Here is an 18,706-nt window from a genome sequence, read left to right on the forward strand (position 1 = left end):
AAAGGGCCTGACAGCCGAGAAGGCTGGGACTGGGTTTGTGTTTGCTGTTACTGCCAGAGTTGTTGTTGTTTGTTTGACTGGTTATATACATATATAATAGTAAAGAACTGTTATTCCTGTTCCTCATACCTTTACCTGAAAGCCCCTTAATTTCAAAATTATAGTAATTTGGAGGGTAGGGGGGTTGCATTTTTTTTTTTCATTTCAAGGGATGCTCCTGCCTTCCTTGCCAGACATCTGTCTTTCAAACCAAGACAGATCTTGGGACCCCACGGCCTCACAGGGGATGGACTCCTCTCCCAGAGCAGCAGAAGGAAGTCTCGGTGATGAACTGACCAAACCCCCTGGTCCTGTCTCCCTGCTCTGTTGGTGGGAAGGAGGGAGGGGCTGGGGGGGAAGGTGTTCTAAGGGCTTATTTTACTTCTCATTATCCTACTCTGATTCTGTTAGCAATCAATTCACTTTGCAACTTTAAATTGAGCCTGTTTAGCCTTTGAAGTGTTTCTCCCAGTCCTTATCTCAGCGCATGAACCCTTCGTTAATTTTTTTCCCTCCTCTGCCCAGCTGTGGCAGGGGAGGGTGAGCGAGCAGCTCTGGTGGGTGCCTGGCATTGGGCCACTGTCAAACCCCGACAGCTCCCCAGTTTCCAGGCAGACTGGTGCTCCCAATGCCTTGTGGCGCGGGGCCACTTTGGGGACCTCCTCAGGGCACAGCGTGGATGCTTTGGGTCTGTCGGCACCACCTGGCGCTGGGGATGGGGCGTGTGCAGGCAGCTGGGGCTGCACTGGTGGCACTGGTGGTGCTGGGAGCACCCCCAGCCACGGGCGCAGAGCTCCAGAGTGAGTAGGGGGTGCAGGGGGTGGGGCTGGTAGATCGGAAAGGGGAGAAGGGGGGGTAAAAGATGGGGTGAGACCCCCAAACCGAGTGGGAGGGGAGTGGAACCCTGCAAAAATCAAAGTGTAGCAAATATATTAAAAAGCCGCTAAGAATCAGAGAGATGGAGGGATTACCTTTTGTAATGAAGAGAAGAAAGGAAAAAACCCACACCAAAACCCGTTGAGGAACTGAGGCTATGATATCTAATCTCTGAAATTCTGTGCTTAGAGTGGGAATGACTGAAATTGCTGGTAACAGTGAAATGTTTAATTTGTTTAAAAAACAATCCCAAAAATAAGAAAAGGCCACTGCTGCCTGGGGTGGCCACCTATAAACAGAGACCAGACAAGAATAAGGGAATAAAGGTCGGTATTTATTTGAAGGGCCTTCAAGGTACCCGCTGGGGAGTCAAAAGGCCACACCCAAGATGGACCCCAGAGGTCATGAGTTCTTCACACTTTTACAAGTTTGGTTCATGTGCATATAAGGGTTAATTGTCCAATTATAACCTCAGTTCATGATGTAATTACCATAGGTTTGTCCCCTTTCAGAGGCTTTTTAGTTTACACATTTTGGGGGCTGGTGTCCTTGAGGTGGAAACCTAGAGAGGTTTGTTATGTCTAACCAGCATGAGTGAACAGCAGCTAACAGGCCACATGAAACTTCAGAGTTACACACTAGGCAGCGCAGGATTTGAAAAATATAAAAGTTAAAACCTAAGGCATCACCACCTTCTGGAATAGTTAAACGGGGAAATTCTCTTGGAAGTCATTGGCAAATCGATTTCTCTGTGTTACCCAGACAAAATGGGGACCGGTATCTTTTGCTATTGGCAGATCCATTTTCGGGATGGCCAGAGGCCTTTCCCTGCCACACCAATAAATCCAGGGAAGTGGTACAAATTATGCTTAAAGAAATCATACTGAGATTTGGGGGCCACTTGGGCTATCTTCAGAGAGAGGCCCCCATTTTATAGCAGACTTGGTGCCCCAGCTGAGCAAAACCCTGGGTATAAAACGGGACTGACACAGCCCTTGGTGACCAGAGGTGAGTGGGAAAGTGGAAAGGATGAATCAGACTTTGAAGAGACAAATGAGTAAAATGTGCCAAGAAACCTCTTTAAAATGGGCACAGACCCTTCCTCTGGCTCTTTTGTGAGTCAGAATTCAGCCAATCACAAACCAAAATAAGTCCCCATGAATTGCTGTAGGAACGGTCATACCAAACACCATCAGTTCCAGGAGAAACCCATTCAAAGGGAGAAACATTTAAATCTATACTTGGTTGCTTTAGGAAAAACTCTTGCTGGACTCTGTTTATAACCCTGTCAGGACCAGTTGCTTTGGATGCCCTGTTCATCCATTCCAGCCTGGGGTTTTTCTGTATGTGAAGACTTGGAACCCTGAACCCTTGAAGGAAAAGTGGAAAGGACCTTTCCAAGTCCTCTTGGTAACCTACACTGCACTCAGGGTGGCAGGAATCGAACCCTGGATTCATCACACGCGGGTAAAACCAGCACCCACACATTAAACACAGTGGAAAGAAAACTGACTGATACCCCTTAGGTTTTTATTTTTAGTTCTTGGGGAGTAATTTGTGTTGCTGTTTTACTGCTACGAGACATAAATCCTATTGATTGTTTTGGGTATAGAATATGATTTTCTAGAGTGATACTATTTGCCAGATATCAGTGAAGATGATGATTAATGCATATTTATTATAATAATAACAGAAACGATGTTGTTAATCTCTGGGAAGAGAAATGTGGTTTTCAAATAACTGCAAGATTTTGACAGATTAGCGAATATAACTTCTCTAACAGCTTGTTTGCCAACACCAACTTCTGCAGAAAATCCAGTTCTGTGGGGAGCTTCAGTCAGCAATTTGACAAAAATCTGGGAACATGGGTGGGAAGGAAATAGCACCCAGGGCACCTGGACAGGGATGGAAGGAGAATATTCCTTGCCATGGACACATAAGAATGGTACTCTTGAGAATTGTAATATCTCAAAACTGGATCTGGAAATAATCGCTGGAAATATTTATCATCTGACAGATTGCACTGATACCCCCTGGGGCTGTCAAATTCCAGCAGTATGGAATCACCCTCAGACAGGACAATGGGAATGTTTCCAGCCAGTTCAGTGGTGTTTGGGCTGGGAAGGGAGCCCAGGCCTCCCACAGGACCCCTTACAGATGGGTACAAAATATCCTGATTTAACAAGGTCAAGGCCAAAGGATCCCAGGACAAAGGAAAAGTGGGATTGCCCTGGGACAGACACTTGAGCTGTTTGGAATGCTGAGATCCAGCGGCTCCTGGCTGTGGCCCAGGCTCTGAGGCTGGGCTGTGTTTGTAGAAATGATTCTGCCTTTCTCAGGGACACCTGGGCTCAGCCAACAAACAACGAGCCTTGGAGAGGCACAGAGTGTCAGCAGGACACGGTCAGATCCTTAGGAGCCCCAGGATGGGTGGGAAGTGATGGAATTTGGAGCACACGTTTGCCCCTGGGAGAATCAGGAGCACCATGGACACTGGGGGTATGAATGTTCCGTCCCTCGTGCAAGGAGTCACCACTGGGAACCCGACTGTGGGGAAAGGTTAAAGGGGATGGAACTTGGAAACATCCCAGTGCGGGAACTACAGCGGGATGGATTTTAGAATCCACCACTGCTCCACAAAGATCTGCATTTAGGAACAGAGCAGCCACACACCATTGGGCTCTGCAGATGGAAACTTTAGTGAATGCAGCTCCTTTGGGGTTTGCTGAACTAAAGGAACAATTGCCAGCCACAGCTAAAATGACCTTCCAGAGCAGATTGGCTTTAGCCCTATTGCTGCTACATGGACAGGGAGTATGTGGATTCTTGAACTGAAACAGCAGCACTTGTTGTGTGCACATTCCAAATGTGATGCTGGGTTGGATGATTGGGTAGAGAGGATAAAATCATCCAGCAGGGAATTAAGGGCAGGATTAGAAAGTAACAGGTTGAATAAAATATTTAAAGGACTTGGATTCTATATGCTTGGTTTGCCTCACTTTTGCAAGGTATATTTGGGATCATAGCAATAATTGTGAGTATGACACTTGTTTTAAGCTGTGTAAAGAACATGGTTGTGAAAGCAACTGAGGAACTCGTGGGATGTGAGTAAAGGAGCAGAGTGAGGCTTACGAAGGCTTGAAGGGAAGTGAAGTTTCACAACCCTCCAAGGGGGGAAAATTTTCCAGATGAAAAACCGTTTGCACCTGGTGGGTTCATGCAATGCTTCTTCTCCAAAAGCCACTGGCCATGGAACCGCACAAGGCTGATTCTGTAGGCAGCAACCAGCCCAGGTGTGCCAACTTTCACCAGTTCACCGGGCAGTCAGGGCTGGCTTTGGGGTCAGCGACCACCAGGGACCCCCAAAGAGACCCCCAGGGCAGAAGAACAGATGCTTAAAGGGGAAGGAAAATATGTTAAGGATTTCAGGGAAATGATTATCATATGAATGTTTATTCTGGGACAATCACTGAATATGTATGCAAAATACAGTCTATAAACAGGAACTCTCCAGTACTCACCATGCACGGTATTCTGGAAGAACTATCCCCTTGTGCATCCAGCCAAATAAAGAATGCTGCTTCTAAATGCTACCTTGGTGTTAAGGAGGGGGTTTATATTTTAACTGATTTTTGGTAACTGTGTCAAAAGGGACCCTTGCTTCCATGGGGCTCCACAGTGTCACAATGGCCCCTTGGTTCCATGATGCCTTGAAGTGTCACAATGGTGTCCTGGTTTGACACTGGCCCAACGCCAGGAACCCAAAAGAGTCGCTCGCTCACCACCCCCCTTGCCACAGCTGGGCGGAGGAGGAAAAAGGGAAAAAAAATTAATGAAGGGTTCATGAGTGAGGTGAGGACTGGGTGAAAACACTTCAAGGGTGAAACAGGCTCAATTTAAAGTTGCAAAGTGAATTGATTACTAACAGAATCAGAGTAGGATAATGAGAAGTAAAATAAGCCCTTAAAACACCTTTCCCCCCAGCCCCTCCCTCCTTCCCACCGACAGCGCAGGGAGACAGGGCACGGGGGTTTGGTCAGTTCATCACCGAGACTTCCTTCTGCTGCTCCGGGAGAGGACTCCTTCCCCTGTGAGGCCGTGGGCTCCCTCCGACGGGAGACAGTTCTCCGTGAACTTCTCCACCATGGGCCCACTGTCATGAGCAGCAGCCACACTGTACCTGCTGCAGCGTGAGCCCCTCCCACGGGCACACAGTCCTCCCAAAACTGCTGCGCCGTGGGTCTGTCTTCCACAGGGTGCAGTCCTCCAAGGCCAGGCTGCTCCAGGCTGGGAGCAGGGCCCTCTCTCCACTGGGTCTTTCACTGGATCACAGCCTCCTCCAGGCATCCACCTGCTCCGGTGTGAGCACCTTCCCCCCAGGCTGTGGGTGGATCTCTGCATCCCCCGTGGATGCCCAGGGGCTGCTTCCCCATGCTCTTCACCACAGCCTGCAGAGGAATCTCAGCTCTGGCACCTGGAGCACCTCCTCCCCCACCTTCTCCACTGACCTTGGTCCTTCCATGTTGTTTCCCTCACACATACTCACCTCCTCCTCTTCTCTGACCAGAAGCCAAAACTGTGACTTTGTTTTGATTTTCTTCTTAAATCTGTTATCCCAGAGGCATTACCAGCCTCTCTCATTGGCCCAGTTTTGGCCAGCAGCATGTCCATCTTCAGAGCCATCGGGGATTGGCGCTGCTGGACATGGTGGAAGCTTCCAGCAGCATCTCACAGGAGCCACCTCTGTGGCCCCCTCACCACCAAAAACAAGGCTGTACAAAACCAGTACAGGAGTCATCGGTGAGAAAAGCTCTGACTGAGTAAAAATTGTTTTGTGCATTTTCTGATTGGCTTAAAAGTGTTGTGGTCTCTGGCACCTGCACATCTCCATGGCAACTGCTGAGTCATCACTGCCGCATGCCCTGATTGGCCAAAGGCTGCTTTGGGGTGGGGGCTGGGAGCCTCTGACAAATGTGGGACCCCCACAAGCTGCTTATAACCACCAAAACTGAGAGTTATAGCCCTCCCTCAGACACCGGTGGAACCGTGGGGTCACCCCAACCCCCGAAAATGAGGCACGGGGCCCACAAGCCATTTATATCCCTGCCCCAGGTTGGGGGAAAGCAGCAGGATCCTCCCCAAAATGGGGTCTCCTCACCATCACAAAATGAGGAAGGGGTGTCACCTCAGTTTCCTGAAATTAGCAGAAAAACTCCAAAAGCCATTTCTAGCCCCCAAAATTGGCAGAAAGCAGCAGGATCTTCCCCTAAATGGGCTCCCCGTGTCCCTCCCTGTGGTGCCCACTCCAAGTGTCGGAGCCACATGTCATCCCTTGTCTCCCTGTATCCCCTCCTCAGGATCGGGGGGTACCCAAAAAACCCCTCAGGAACTGGGGATAAACCAAATGCCCTCAGATGTGGGGGATACCCAGAAAGGAGATTCCCCCCAGCCTCATCATCCCCAGCCTCCAGCTCTTCATTCCAAACCCCTGCCCCTCTCCCATTGCCCACCCCTCCACAACGTACCTCCCACTCCGTCCAGACCCTCTGAATGCCCATCCAGCCCCTCCTGGGGATTTTGAGGGGGCTGTAGGGTCAAGTACTTTTGAAATGTGACTGAGCCATTTGGAGTGGGAACTGAACATTTTTCACTGGGATTCAGGGGTTTTGAGGTGACAGATCAGGGCCTCTCATCTTCTGGAGTACAAAGTGATGGAGAAAACTCTTCCGTCTCCCCTGAGAACCCCCAAATCCTCCCAAACATCATCATCCCTGGTGCCTATGGGGATCCAGAAGGATATGGAGACAACCAGCCAGGTGTCTTCCCAACATGGATACAGGGAATGTGGGTCCTTCAGTGGGGGATGAAGTTGGAGCAGTGCACGAAGCTCTTCTGCAGTCGGGGCACTCGCAGGGCTTCACTTACCAGTGCCTCTGTTGGTGTCTGGTCAAGTTAGAGCTCTGTGTGAAGCTCTTGCCACACTCAGGACACTTGTAGAGCCTCTTCCCAGTGTGGATGTGCCGGTGCCTGATGAGGTGGGAGTTGCGGTTGAAGCCCTTCCCACAGTCACGGCAGCGGAAGGGCCTCTCATCTGTGTGAGTCCGCTGGTGCTTGAGGAGCTCGGAGGTGGTCTGAAACCTCTTCTCACACTCGGGACACTCGTAGGGCCTCTCCCCAGTGTGGCTTCTCTGGTGGACAATCAGGTTGGAGCTCTGGCTGAAGCTCTTCCCACATTCCCCACACTCGTAGGGCTGTTCCCCAGTGTGGATCATCTGGTGGCGGATCAGGTGGGATCTCCAGCTGAAGCTCTTCCCACATTCCAAGCACTTGTGGGGCTTCTCCCCAGTTTGAAGCTGCTCATGGACCACCAGGTTTGAGCTCTGGTTGGATCTCCAGCCGCCTTCCTGGCACAGGGTGGGTCTTTCCTCCTCACAGCTCCCTGGGCAGCGTTTGCAGCCCCTCCTCCCGCCGGATCTCTGGGGCTTTTCCTCCCCATTGGATTCCTGCACCGTGGAGCCGCTCAAAACGGCCTCTTCCACCAGGTTCTGCCGTGGGGATTTGTCCTCCCTGGGCTCCGTCCTCTCCTTATCTGGGGGAGGAAGGACAAGGAGAGGATGGCATTTGCCTCCGTGCCACAGGGAAGGGGAAGGAGATCCCCCCAGTCCGTGCCCAGCAGGACGGCGTCGGCAGCGGGGTTGTCCTGCAGCCGGGGGCGATGCTGGGCTGGGAGATGGAGCAGGAGAGAGGGGGAAAGGGGCAGGGACTTCCTCCTCACCTGCCTGGGTGTTCCAGGGCATCTTCCTCTTCCTCACAGCCTCCTCCTCCATCTGGCCAAGGGTTGGGAATGGGAAATCCTGGTTTGGAGGGAAAAACAAGGCGTGAGCACGTTGAATCTGAATGTCCCCCTGCCCAAGTCCATCTCTACAAGTAACTGGGCATCTGGGGTCCAGAAAAACCTCCCAAACACCAAGATTCAGCCCTGAAAAAGCCTCACAGGAGTTCCCTCTCTCTAGTCTCCCCACTCTGGTGTTCGGGGGATCCCCCCTGTCCCAGCTGCTGGGGGTCACACTTGTCTTGGGGGTTCCCCATCTACTTGGTCCCTGCCCTCCCCAGGCTGCTGGGAGTCCAGGAATCCAAAAAGCTCCACCTTGGGCTCCCCACTTAGGGATGCTGGGGATTATGGGGTCCAAGGGATCCTTCTCCCCTTATTCTCTGCTTCGGGGTGCAGGGGGTCCAAGGAGCCCCCCCTCCCCCTCTCCAGGCTGTTGAGGGTCCCGCGAATGGCGGCGCCCCCCCCCTCTCTGGGCTCCCCACTTTGGGGTCCTGGGGGTCACAGGGGTTCGCTCCTCCAGACTGCCGGGGCTCCCATGGTCCCGGTACTGCCCCTCTCTGCTCTCCCATCTCTGGGGGTCCCCAGGTTGCCCGCTCCGGCTCTCCCGGGGGGTCCCGCAGCCCCCTGGCTCTGGGCTGGAGTTGGCCATGCCTGACCCGGGGCAGACCCAACCACCACTGCGGGAGGGACCCCACATCCCCCTGCCCGCTGCCAGAGCTCTGCTGGCACCACCACCAGGACCCCCCAAAAACACCTCCTGGGGACCCCCCAATGTCCCTGCAAGGGACATTGTGTGCTCAGCTTTGGATTTCTTCATTCTCCAAACATCCCCCCCCAAAAAAACCCAACCCAGGGATGCCCCAGGATATTTGGGCTGAGCTCCCCCTCCCCATGCACCTGCGGGATGGGGGGGTGATGCTCCCACAGGTCGAGGGCTGCAAATTCTGAGAGCGCTAAACTTCATTCTTCCTTCTCCTTTTCTTGATCCTCCCTTGTCCCTGCTCTTCTTCCTCCTCTCGCTCCTCCTCTCCCATCCCTCCTTCTCTTTCCCCCAGGACCAGCGACACACTGGGTCCCCCGTTCCCGAGCCCCTCGCAGCCCGCGGGAGCAGCGGGGATGGAGCCGGGACAGGTCGGGATGGGCAGCGCGGGGCTCTCGGCTGCTCCCACCCGCTGGGGGCGGGGGAACCCGGCCCGGGGAAAGGAGAGGGAAACTGGGAACATTGGGGGCTGCACATCCAAACTGGGCCTTGCTGGGGACCCTGGGTGGGGACTTGCAGCCCTTGGGGCTCCTCTCGGAGCCTGGAGAGCCGGGAGGGGGAACGCAGATAGGGCTGGGGGATCCCAGGAGTGGCATCACTGGCAGTGACTGCTTTGTACTGGGGTAACTGGAACCTTACTGGGGAAACTGGATGGGACTGGGAATGACTACAAGCATGCTGAGGCCAACTGGGATATAATGGGATCATCTGGAACCATACGGGGATTGTCTGGAACCACAATGGGAACAACCAGGGCTATGCTGGGGAGAAATGGACCATGCTGGGGGCTACTGGGAGCAAGTGGGAGTGACTGGGTCTGAACTGGGGGCAAATGGGTTCAACTGGAACCACACTGGAAGATCATGGGAGCAGCTGTGCCCATGCCGCAGTCATACTGGGATCCTACTGGAACTGGCTGGGATCATACTGGCAGTGACTGGAATAGTACTGGGGGTATCTGAGAGTGACTGCAATCATACTGGAATCAGACTGGGAGTGACCGGAAAGGTGCTGGCCGTGACTGGAACCATACTGGAGGTGACTGAGAGCAACAGAGACCATGCTGGGAACAAATGGGATCATATTTGGAGTAACTGGGAGTGACTGGATTCATACTGGGAGCAACTGGGCCCACACTGGCAGTGAGAGGGAGTCACTCTGGGCATGACTAAAATAATACTGGGAGTATCTGGGAGTGACTGGTGTCATACTGGGGGTGACTGTAACCATACTGGAGGGGGACTGAGTGCAACTGGGATCATACTGGGGGTCACTAGGTGCAACTGGGATCATACTGGAAGTGGCAGGAAGTATCTGGGATCATACTGGCATTGAGAGGGAGCCGTTGGGATCATGTTTAGGGCAACTGGGATCATACTGGGAAAGACTGGAACCAGACTGACAGTGACTACGGGTCCTACTGGGATCATGCTGGGAGCCACTGGAATTACAGCACGTGTGAACAGATCCTGACTGGGGTTACTGAGAGCTACTGGGCCCATGTTGGGAGGAAAATGTGGACACATTGGGAGCAGCTGGGATCAGCTGGAAGGTACTGGAACCATGCTGAGGGGACTGAGACCACAACTGGCATCATACTGGGAGCAACTGGGACTACACTTTGGGAAACTGACAGAAACTGGGATCATGCTGGAAGACCCTGGAAGTAACTGGGAAAGACTGGGATCGTTCTGAGGTAACTGGAACCTTACTGGGGCAACTGGGAGTGCCTGGGAATGACTACAAGCATGCTGAGGCCAACTGGGATATACTGGGAGTGTCTGTAACCATACTGGGGCTTACTGGAAACACACTGGGAACAGCTGGGACCATGCTGGGGACAACTGGGACTATGCTGGAGGCACCTGGGAGCAACTGGATCTATGCTGGGGGCAACTGGGCGTGACTGGGACTATTCTAGGGGCAACTGGGATCATACTGGGAGGAACCGGGAACAACTGGAACTATGCTGGGGGCAACTGGGATCATACTGGAATCACAGTGGGTCCATGCTGGGTGAGACTGGGATCATACTGAGGGTGACTGGAATCATACTGGGATTGACTGGGAGTGGCTGTGAGCAACTGGAATCATGCTGAAAGCAACTGGGAAGAAGTGGGAAGGACTGGGAGCATGCTGGGGGTGACTGGGATATACTGGGAGAGACAGGGAGTCACAGGGATTCTACTGGAGGCTACTGGGCTCATGCTGGCACTGGCAGGCAACAACTGGGAGCACACTGGGGGCCACTGGCATCATACTGGAAGTGACTGGGATCATACTGGGATTATAGTGGGTGTCAATGGACCCTGACTGGGCGTTACTGGGAGCTACCAGGCCCATACTGAGAACCTACTGGGGATACACTGGGATCAGACTGGGAGTAACTGGGAATGATAGGATGCATGCTGGTGACAACTGGAATGCACGGGCAGTGACTGGGATAATACTGGGAGCAGCTGAACCATGCTGAGGTAACTGGGAGTGCCTGGGAATGACCACAAGAATGTTCAGGGCAACTGGGATATACTGGGAGTGTCTGAGACCATGCGGGTGGTGACTGGGACCACACTGGGAGTGACTGGGAATGTGCTGGGGGCAACTGGGACCATACTGGGGGCAAATGTGAGTGACTGGGGCCCTGCTGGGAGAGACTGGCATCATACTGGGAGTGACTGGGACTATGCTAAGTGCAAATGGGGAACTGGGAACACACTGGACAGAAGTGAGAGGAACTGGGAGCAACTGGGACCATGCTGGGGGCAAATTGCATCATAACGGGGAATGACTGGGAGTGACTGGGTTCATACTGGGAGCAAGAGATCCTACAGGGAGTGAGGGGAAGTGACCAGGATCATACTGGGACTGACTGGGCTCATACTGGGACTGATGAGGAAACTGGAACCACTCGGGGAGGGAACTGGGCTCATACTGGGAGCAGCCATTTCCCGGCCCCGGGACCCCCGAGCCCCTTTCCCGGCCGTGCCGCCCCTGCAGCCCCCAGACCCCCCCGCCGGGGTCCCGCCAATCCCAGGGGTCCCCCCTCTCGGGCTCCCCGCTTTGGGCTTCTGGGGCTCTCCTCTCTCCGGGGTCCCGCTTAGGGAAGCCGCGGCTCCCGGGGCTCCCCAAAACCGGGGTCCCCCCGCCCCCGCGCGGTCCCCACGGGGCCCCGGCAGAGCTCGGAGGGCCCGGCCCGGGAAGCCCAACCCCCACCGCGGGGGGACCCGCATCCCCCCGCCCCCGCCGGGGCTCTGCCGCCACCGCCACCGCCACCCCCAAAAACACCTCCCGGGACCCCACGATGTCCCCCCGAGGGCATCTGCGGCTCGGCTTTGGAGTCCCGCAAGCTCCAAACATCCCCCCAAAAAACCCCAAACCCAGGGACCCCCCGGGACATTTGGGGCGAGCTCCCCCTCCCCGGGCACCTGCGGGACGGGGGGCGATGGTCCCGGGGGGCTGCGAGTTCAGCGAGCGCTGGAGCCGAGCGCTTCCTCCTCTCCTCCAGCTTCCCGCTGCCGCTCCGCCTCTTCCTCCCTCCTCCTCCTCCTCCTCCCGCCTCTCCCCAATCCCACCTCCGCCTCCTCCTCCTCCCCTTCCCCCTCCCCCGTTGCCGAGCCCCTCGCAGCCCGCGGGAGCAGCGGGGATGGAGCCGGGACAGGTCGGGATGGGCAGCGCGGGGCTCTCGGCTGCTCCCACCCGCTGGGGGCGGGGGATCCCGGCCCGGGGAAAGGAGAGGGAAACTGGGAACATTGGGGGCTGCACATCCAAACTGGGCCTTGCTGGGGACCCTGGGTGGGGACTTGCAGCCATTGGGGCTCCTCTCGGAGCCTGGAGAGCCGGGAGGGGGAACGCAGAGAGAGCTGGGGGATCCCAGGAGTGGCATCACTGGCAGTGACTGCTTTGTACTGGGATCGTACTGACATCATACTGGCAGTGACTGGGCTGTACTGGGATCGTACTGACATCATACTGGGAGTAGCTGGGCCCATGCCAGGGGAGTCTGCAATCACACTGAGGGAGACTGGAATCATACGGGGATCATACTGGGACACCTGCGGGGGACAATTGAGACCATGCTGGGAGCAAATGGGATACACTGGGAGTGACTGGAATCATGCTGAGGGTGACTGGGAGCAGCTGGGAGCAACTGGGATCATGCTAGGAGCAACTGGGAGTGACTGGGTGCATGCTGGGGGTGATTGGAAGCAACTGGGCTTCTACTGTGATGAACTGGGATAATGCTGGAGGTGACTGGGATCAGACTGGCAGTGAGTGCGACTACACTGAGGCTGACTGGGAGGGGTTGTGAGCAAATGGGATCATGCTGGAAGCTACTGGGAGGAATTTGGAGTAACTGGGAGTGACTGGAAAAAAAGTGAGGGTGAAAGAGAGCCACTGGAATCTGTGGGGGGCAACTGGTTCATACTGGCAGTGACTGGGAGCACACTGGGGTCATATTTGGATCCTATTGGGAGTGACTGGACTAATACTGGGAGTATCTGAGAGTGACTGGGAACACAGCATGCATATCATCCCCCATACTGGGGGTGACTGGGAGCAACTGGGAGCAAATGGCATCATTCTGGGACTGACTGGGTTGATCTAGGAAGCTACTGGAACCATGGTGGAGGCAACTGGGAGCATATTGCATCATACTGGGACTGACTGGGTTGATCTAAGAAGCAACTGGAACCATGGTGGAGGCAACTGGGTCCATACTGGGAGTACTGGAAATAACTGGGATGAAACTGGGACCATACTGGGAGTGCTGGCATGTGACTGGGATCATACTGGAGGTGACTGGGATCATTTTGGTGTTGAAATAGAGCAACTGGGGTCACACTTTTGGCTACTGGGAGCAACTGAGAGAAACTGGGATCATGCTGCAAGCAAACTGGAGTAACTGGGAAGGACTGGGTGCATGCTGGAGGCAACTGGGCTATACTGGGTGTGAATGGTATGATACTGGGATAATAAACACCTTACTGGGGCCACTGGGAGCATCTGGGAATGGCTGCGAACATGCTGGGATATACTGGGAGTGTGTGTAACCATACTGGGGGTGGCTGGGAACACACTGGGAGCGACTGGGATTAACTGGGATTTACAGAGCCTTCCCTGGGACAGCTGGAAGTGATCCCCCCGTTCCCCCGCCCTCCCTCAGGCACGGCCACTTCTCCCAACCTGCACTGCCGGGATCTGCCCAGAGCAGTTTGATGGCTCCAGCGCTGGGGCTGGGGGCTCCTGCGGTGGCGAGGAGGGAGTGGGACCTCGGCACCCCCTGGGACCCCCCTGAACAGCCATTCCTGGGAACGGGACCCCCATAACCCCCATTCCCGGGAATGGGACCCCCCTTAACTGCCTTATCCTCCATAGGGACCACCCTGAATCCCCTATTGCCGGACATCAGGACCCCCCTGCTCCCCTTTTTACGGCCATCCCATGTCTCCCACCATCCCAAACTCCCGTGTTCTTGGTGCTGGGACACTGTGGAGCTCCTTGGACCCCCATTCCTGCCTTTCCCAGCCACCAGCCCCACCTTTCTGCAAAACCGGAGACCGCCTGAACTCCCCTTCCCGGACATGCCGGGTGTCCCCACCCTGTCACCCCCCTTTTCTGGGAAACTGCGGACTCCCCTTTCCTGGGCACAGGGACCCCCTGGAACTCCCTTGTACCTCTCCCAGTCCCTGCACTCCCCTTTCCTTGACCCTGAGACTGCCCTGGACCCCCATGCCTGAGAACCAGGATGCCCTTTTACCCATTTCCCTGGCGCTGGGACCTCCCTGCGCCCCCTTATCCGGCACCAACACAACCTTTTCCTGGCCACCCTGCCTCTCCCAGCCCCCAGACCCACCATTTTCCCTGACCCTGGGACCCCTGGGCCCCCATTCCTGTATTTCCCAGCCCCCAGACCCTCCTTCCCTCACACTGAGGGCCCCTGGCATCCCCTTTCCTGGGCACAGAATTCCCTGGACACCCCATCCCACCTCTCCCAGTCCCTGCATCCCCTTTCCTTGACTCTGAGCACTTGACCCTCTTTCCCAGCTCTCCCAGCTCTTCAAGTCCCTCCTCTCCTTGACCTGTGGACCCCCTGGATCCCCAAACTCCCACCCCCCAGATCTCTGTGTCCCCCCAGTTCTCCACTCCCTGCAGTACCTGGAAGTGGCGCTGTCAGGGCCCGGCCCGGGGGTCCCCCAGTCCCTGATCACGGGGACGTGGACGGGACCCCCTCCGAGCGCTGCCACAGCGAGCGGGGCCGGATGGAGCTGCAGGCACGGGGATGGGAGCGGGAGCCGAGCCGGGATATTGGGATAGCCAGACCTGGGATACTGGGATAGCCAGACCCAGGATACTGGGATAGCCAGACCCGGGTTACTGGGATAGCCAGACCCAGGATACTGGGATAGCCAGACCTGGGATACTGGGATAGCCAGACCCAGCTCAAGGAGAGGAACCGGCACGTGGCCGACAGTGACCTGGAGACGGGGCCGGTACAACCAGAGCGGGGGGAGTGGGGGGAGCCGGGGGCTGGGCTGGGATCTGTGGGAATGGGATCTGTGGGAGTGGCATGGGATCTGCGTGCCTGGCATAGGAATCCAGGGAGCTGCAAGGGGCTCCGTGGGGCTGGGACACGACTCCATGGGTCCGTTCTCTCCTCGTTCCCAGGTCTCCCCACGGTGCAGGTGGTTTCCAGCTGCGACCTCCTGTCCAACGGAGCGTCCATGGATCCCAGCGGCACGGCTACGACGGGTGGGATTTCATCTCCTTCCAGCTGGGATCCGGGAGCTTTGCGGTGTCCGACGGTGCCACCCGGATCCCCCAGAGGTGCTGGGAATCCAAAGGGATCCTGGCAGAGCAGATGAAGCATTACCTGGGACACACCTGTGTGGAAGAGCTCCCAAAATACATCAGATGTGGCTGGGAGGCTCTGGAGCACAAAGGTGGGTGTGGAGGGGAATTCCTATGGGAATGTGGGATTCAGGAAGGGTGGACCTGGGAATGCAGGAATTCCCATGGAATTTCCATGGATGGATCTCACTCTCATCCCAGTCAGGTGGGAATTCCATGGACGGATCTCCCCCCCAGCCCACTGCCATGGGAATTCCATGGGGAAATGACTGGAATTTATGTCCAATCAAATCCCTGCTGCAATTCAGTGGGACATAAATCCCAATCTTTTCCCCAGGCCGGGTCTGTGGTGCCCCTGGCAGCGCCAGGGGAGTGCCCTCTCCCTGCCCCGAGCCGAGCTCGGGCCTTTCCTTCGGTGTTCTCTGCCCTGCCCGGGGCAGGAGGGCACTGACGGAGCGGCTTTGGTGGCACCGGGCACCGCCCGGGCTCCGGCCACTGCAGGTGGCTCCGCGGGAATGTCCAACACCAAAGCTTCGAGCCAACAACAGCTCCTGGAGGGGATTCTGCCCCCTCTGCCTGTCCTGGGAGCCCAAGGGCAACGCCCCGGCCACAACAGCCCAGAGTGCTGGAGCACAGTGTCCCTGGGCCAGGCCGTGTTCCCTGGCTGTCCCGTGTCCCTCGGCTGTCCCCTGTCCCTCGGCTGTCCCGTGTCCCTCGGCTCTGTGGGGCCGGGGGTGGCAGCAGCCCTGGGGGAGAACAACCCTGAGCCCCAGCTGGGCCAGTTCCCCCAGTTCCACCCGGGGGCCCAGGTAACTCCCAGCATGAGCCCTGTGGCTCCCAGTCACCCCAGTATGGTTCCAGCTCACTCCCCAGTATGATCCCAGTCATTTTCAGTTACACTCAGTATGATCCCAGTATGACCCTGGTCACTCCCACTATGATCCCAGCATGGTCCCAGGTGTTCCCATTCACCCTTAGTATAGTTCCCAGCACTCCCAGTAAAGTCCCAGTTTCTCCCAGTATGATCCCAGTCATTCCCACTGTGGCTCCAGTCCTCCCCAGTATGATTCCAGTATGAATCCAGTCACCCTCAGTACAATGCCATTTGCTCCCAGCATAGTCCCAGTAACTCCCAGTATGATCCCAGTCACTCCCAGATACTCCTAGTATTATTCCAGTAACTTCCTTTATGGTTCCTCTATGATCCCGGTCACTCCCAGTAGCTTCCAGCATGATTCCAGTCACTCCCTGTATATCCCAGTTGCCCTCAGGATGCTCCTAGTCACTTCCAGTATGATCCCAGTTGCTCCCAGTTGCCCCTAGCACAGAGCCAGTCATTCCGTGTATGATCCCAGTATGTGTCCGGTAGGATCCCAGTCTCCCTCAGCATGGTCCCAGTCTATTCCAGTTGCCCCCAGTGTAGACCTAGTCACTCTCAGTCGCTCTCAGTGTGTTCCCAGTTATCCCCAGTGTGGTTACAGACACTCCCAGTATAGCCCAGTTGCCCTCAGCTTGCTCATAGTCATTCCCAGTCACAGCCACCAGTAAGCTCCTGTAAGGTTCCAGGGTGCAATCCTCCAAGGCCAGGCTGCTCCAGCCTGGGAGCAGGGCCCTCTGTGAGGAGCCAATTCAGTTTGAGTTCAGCCATTTTAGGTTGCCTCAACTCTGGCTGTCAGGGTTTTCAGAGGCATGCGGGGGCAGGGAGCGTACACCTGCCACTTGCAGGAGGCAGCCACGAGTGGGGGAAGCCTCATCTCTGGGGAGCCTTGGCCTGGCAACACCCCACACGAGGAAGGCAGTAGGAGACACTGTGGAGGGGCTTCTCCAGTCAGGTCGCGGAGAGGTCTCCACCAATGGACGGCCCAGGAAAGTTGGACTGGGCCAATGGTTCCCTGTCCTCAGGCAGCCTTTGGGAGGGGCCGGGGGAGTATAAAACCCAACTGCGTCAGGGCTCACTGCTGCTTGCTCGGGAGGCCTCGCTACTGCCCGCTGCCTGTGTGAAAAACAATGAGCCAATTCAAAAGTTGAAAGGGTTTTATTAACAAAAATTTAATAATTGACAACTACAGACCCCAAGTGGGAAGCTGCCTGCCTACAAAACAAAGGAGAGCAGTATTTGGCATTTGGCTATGTGGGTTAGCCAAAGGCACAACCCTCGGGGCTTGTGCAAGGCCTGTTCTCCCCTCCCAGTGTCAATCAGGGTATCTGGACACATTTGTCCAGTCAGGGGCCGGGTTGGTTTGGTCCCTCCCTCATGCCTGCCCATAGGGGCCAGCTCATCCCTCTGGAGCATGCCCAGTTGTTGCCTAAAGGAGGGGCCCCAGCCTGAGTGACACATTCTGGTGGTTTTGACTGGCACTTGCACACTCCCCACCCCCAAGAAGATTCCGGAAAGTTATTCCCATCAGCCATTTTGTTTTATTTTAATCATTGACAATTCAACAGTAAAAACATACTGAACACTAAAGCATCCTAACATACAATCTAACTCTAACCATCACTCTCAACTCCCAGTCATTTTCCAACCTGAAATCAGAGAACTTTAACAGTATTAAACTTGGTAATTAACTCTTTAACCCCTTGAATCAGTAACTCCAAATACGAAAACCAACATCTCCCTTCACTGTTTATAACATCCTGGCCCGAGCCTGCCTTCTGGCTCTGCTGCCCTCACACATGTCCTGCTTTCCTGTGTCCCATGAGCGCTGCCTCGCTGCTTCGCCCTGCCTTCCTCCCTGGGCGGCCTGAATCCCGCCCTGCCGCCCTGATCCAGCCATCACTGCCCCCCCTGCCGCGCCAATCCCGGCACTCACTGCGACCCTGTCCAGGCTCCTGGTCCTCCTGTCCGAGCACCCCCTCACCGCGTGTCCAGGGCCGTTGCCGCGGGAGCCGTGCCTGTGCAGCTGCCCCCCTCCAGGAGCTGCGCGGGCTCGGTCGGACCCGGCCCGGCCACAGGCAGGCAGCGTGCACGGCCCCCCACCTGGGCGCCAACAGCACTGCCCTGACTTGCTGCTGCTCAACACCCTCTTTTTCTCTCTGTCCCCTCTCTCCCCTCTCCCCCACTCTTTTTCCATTTTCCTTTCTTCTTTTCTGTCTCTTCTAGCCATCTTCTGCTCAGGCAGCTCCTTTTCCTTCTCCTTTTGTTGTCTATAAACGGTTCTCAGTGACAATATTTGCCTTGTTTGGTTCCATTCCCTTCCCGACCATCCATTTTTAAAAGAACTCCTCACAGTTCCCCACAGTGGAACACGACACCCCCTCTCTCCACTGGGGCTTTCGCTGGATCACAGCCTCCTCCAGGTATCCACCTACTCCGGTGTGAGCACCTCCGCCCTGGGCTGTGGGTTGAT

General features: G+C 55.6%; 2 protein-coding genes across 2 annotated transcripts; one reads left to right on the forward strand and one right to left on the reverse strand.

The window, feature by feature from the left end:
- Positions 1-5,592: 5,592 nt before the first annotated feature.
- On the reverse strand, positions 5,593-12,037 carry LOC120412082 (zinc finger protein 572-like). Its single transcript, XM_039572412.1, has 3 exons — positions 11,933-12,037; positions 7,691-7,769; positions 5,593-7,504 (listed from the first exon to the last, which is right to left on the reverse strand). The coding sequence occupies exons 2-3, from the start codon at positions 7,740-7,742 to the stop codon at positions 6,837-6,839; spliced, it is 720 nt and encodes a 239-aa protein (XP_039428346.1). The 5' UTR covers positions 7,743-7,769; positions 11,933-12,037; the 3' UTR covers positions 5,593-6,836.
- Positions 11,950-18,681, forward strand: LOC120412089 (DLA class I histocompatibility antigen, A9/A9 alpha chain-like). Its single transcript, XM_039572415.1, has 4 exons — positions 11,950-12,165; positions 13,334-13,464; positions 15,174-15,448; positions 18,460-18,681. The coding sequence occupies exons 1-4, from the start codon at positions 11,950-11,952 to the stop codon at positions 18,507-18,509; spliced, it is 672 nt and encodes a 223-aa protein (XP_039428349.1). The 3' UTR covers positions 18,510-18,681.
- The last annotated feature ends 25 nt before the right edge of the window (positions 18,682-18,706 follow it).

The sequence above is a fragment of the Corvus cornix genome, unplaced genomic scaffold (genome assembly GCF_000738735.6).
Source record: "Corvus cornix cornix isolate S_Up_H32 unplaced genomic scaffold, ASM73873v5 scaffold10, whole genome shotgun sequence".
Lineage (NCBI taxonomy): Eukaryota > Metazoa > Chordata > Aves > Passeriformes > Corvidae > Corvus > Corvus cornix.

Bases quoted from the DNA above. Each gene is read 5' to 3' on its own strand.
- LOC120412089 (XM_039572415.1), top strand. From the start codon at position 11,950: ATGGTCCCGGGGGGCTGCGAGTTCAGCGAGCGCTGGAGCCGAGCGCTT. The intron at 12,166-13,333 runs GTCGGGATGGGC...GTGTTGAAATAG, and splicing joins CGGGGATGGAGCCGGGACAG to AGCAACTGGGGTCACACTTT. The intron at 13,465-15,173 runs GTATGATACTGG...CCTCGTTCCCAG, and splicing joins GGCTATACTGGGTGTGAATG to GTCTCCCCACGGTGCAGGTG.
- LOC120412082 (XM_039572412.1), bottom strand. From the start codon at position 7,742: ATGGAGGAGGAGGCTGTGAGGAAGAGGAAGATGCCCTGGAACACCCAG. The intron at 7,505-7,690 runs GTGAGGAGGAAG...TTCCTCCCCCAG, and splicing joins GCCCTGGAACACCCAGGCAG to ATAAGGAGAGGACGGAGCCC.